The sequence below is a fragment of the Cephus cinctus genome, unplaced genomic scaffold (genome assembly GCF_000341935.2).
Source record: "Cephus cinctus unplaced genomic scaffold, Ccin1 Ccin1_scaffold2045, whole genome shotgun sequence".
NCBI lineage: Eukaryota > Metazoa > Arthropoda > Insecta > Hymenoptera > Cephidae > Cephus > Cephus cinctus.
Window position 1 is genome coordinate 4,582 of NW_014334112.1, and position 2,724 is coordinate 7,305.

Genomic DNA, 2,724 nt, shown 5'->3' on the forward strand with positions numbered 1-2,724 from the left:
CCGTATGAGAATTTAACCTTGATAAACGTAACTAACCTTAACGAGTAATCCCCCTAGACATTAACTATTTAAATGACACAAGTACCGTAATCTCCACATTTCCAAAATATGCTGGAGCCACAAACTGCATATATTCAGGATTCTCGAAAATCTCCGAATATTCACTTCCGCTACGTCCCTCCAACCCTCGCACAAAAATACCCTCGACCAGACTGCTTTATATAATTTTTTTTTTTTTTTTTTTTTTTTTTTTTTTTTTTTTTTTTGTAATCGATATCATTAATCAGACCTGATCAATTTTATCCAACGAATCGAATAGCCTCCATATCTCATTCGATCATAAACCAACCCCCAGTCTGAGGACGCATGAGATTCCAACGTAACATTGATATCCCTATTATATGCATATACAGACACTCGTAATCCAAGTCCCTACATTTCCACACTCGACGAGCTTCCTCTAACTAATTTCGCTTCTGATTAAACATTATAATTAGCAGTCCCGTTACATTTGCTTGGAATGCCAACCCCTGAATACAGGGAGACACGATGCACGTCTGGCATACCGTATGCACATCCGACTGGCAGGAAAACCAGAAACATGCCCCAAACTCAAATGTCAAAATATCTGTACAAACAGGCGTCCCCTTAGCCATTACTATTATTATAACTTGGAATTGAGACTCGGACCTACAGCGCGGTAAACTACAACAGCGTATTAAATTACGCAAAAGATTGTGATACCGGTGTAAAAAAATTACCAAAACCAACAAAAGTTACATCGATAAACAAATATATAAAAATAACCCTTATCGCGCGATTCCGCGATAAATTCGCGGCGGTTGCGAAGCGATAGAAATTTGTCAGGAAACGAATTAATCGCCCCGGCGATTACCCACCGCGCTTCAACGTAATGGCAAATAAATGACGAGTGCGACACAAGAAAGTTCTCGATAGTAACATTGCACAGCCCTGTTATGCTTTTATTAAATTGTCATTCGGTTTCACGCGTCGACCAATCAATTGTACCAGTAAGGGACGATCGTTCACGAGGCTTAATTACGCCAATGATTATTTCTCATTCCACCCCTTCGTTTTAATTTGCCCTTAACGCTCTCGGATTTTTAGTCATTATTTAAATAAAAATAATATCCCACCCTCACTTCATCGATCCCTCTAAGATTGTCCCGTGAGGATAGGAAAGATCCGCAAATAAGTTTTACTACAGTTCAATTGTACTTACAGTCTCTGATGTTGCTCGGTCGGCGGTTCTCAACCTACTGACCCACCAGTGGTTCTCTCCTCGACCGTCCGGCCGGCCGTGGCGCTGGTGTCGCACGGCAGGGGCGTACACTAGGGTCCCCTATATCTATGTCTACCATATATCGAATGCTCGATCAAGGGAAGCGAAATTAATCCAACCGGAAGTGAACAGTAGTCAGGAAAGCAAAATTATCTGATGGGTGTATTGAATTGCAAGGGATGAGGGATACGTGAGGGTATCTCATATACGTATATGAGTTTGTGAGGATAGGTCATGAACGTCATACGTGGATATGCGCGTTACGTAACCTACGAGAACGCCTTCGCGTTATACAGCCTGGGCTTGAACGTGACGTTGGAGGAGCCAAGAGCGATCTATATCGATCTATCGATATCGATCTTGGCGGATATCAATGTTTTATGTTTTAGTCGTATATATATGTATACGCATACACCTAACTCTATCTGTAACAGCTTACGTGATGCTGCAGGTCCTACGTGATCACGGGAATGGGAAGCTCGTAGATGCATTATAATGGCCTGCGCACCTGCACAATTGTTATCTCGATCCTTGTCCAGGATGCAACGTTTATATCGCCGACAGACTATTTGCCACGGAACTCTGGATTTCTTCGAATATCTAGACGCGTTTTCCGATAAAATTTGATGCCAGGATTTTTATACTATATACGTGTGTATATATATACATATACGTGTACAGGGAATATAGTGAAAAGGAGAAAATGGAAAATTGACTAGTAAATCCGGCTAGTCACTTTTTCCTACAGCTTCTCCTTTTCTTAACATCTGAACAGAGACGGGGGCCGGCAGTGTTGAAGATTAATAAATAAAGATGATGCAGATTGTGGATTTTTTTTTAAATTTTCCTAGATCACCCGTGGGATGGGATTTATGTTTTTTTTTTTTTTTTTTCGTTTTACTTGATTTTCTTTTAACAATAATTCAATACACGCAAGACCTAACCTGGGCGCTAATGAATTTCCCAAAATAGGGTAATATCGTCCTAGGGGGGATGTATAGTTATTTCAATTAATATTTCGAACTGAAATGATTTAAATTGAAAAGATAAAACGAGCTCGGAAGAATTTTGAATATTTTTTTAACGACATTCATAAATTCCGACGATAAATAATTAAGTATATTTTTTTCATCCCCAGGAACAAGATGAATGAAACGGAGCAGATTCCAGAGGGCTGAGAGAGTGGAATCTTCGAAACGCGGAAATGAGACCGTCGACGTTGAGCGTCGTCGCCATTGTCTGCGTCGCGATGGCGGCAACGACAGGTAAGCCCCAGGAAACACAATGCTCCGGAATGATGATCAGCCAGCGCAGGATCAAGACTGATCAAGAATTTCCTGTGAAGCAGCCAAACTGAAACTTGGAAAAATTTTCGCTGCTTTCTATAGGGGAAAAAAAAAAAAAAAAAAAAAAAAAAAAAA

General features: G+C 40.4%; 1 protein-coding gene across 2 annotated transcripts in view; it reads left to right on the top strand.

The window, feature by feature from the left end:
* Positions 1–2,441: 2,441 nt before the first annotated feature.
* LOC107274039 overlaps positions 2,442–2,724 on the top strand; it is a 24,239-nt gene continuing 23,956 nt past the window's right edge. For both annotated transcript variants that reach the window (XM_015752768.2, XM_015752767.2), the window contains exon 1: positions 2,442–2,568. In XM_015752768.2, coding sequence (XP_015608254.1) covers positions 2,508–2,568 — 61 coding nt within the window. In that variant the 5' untranslated portion in view covers positions 2,442–2,507. The remainder of the gene's footprint in view (positions 2,569–2,724) is intronic.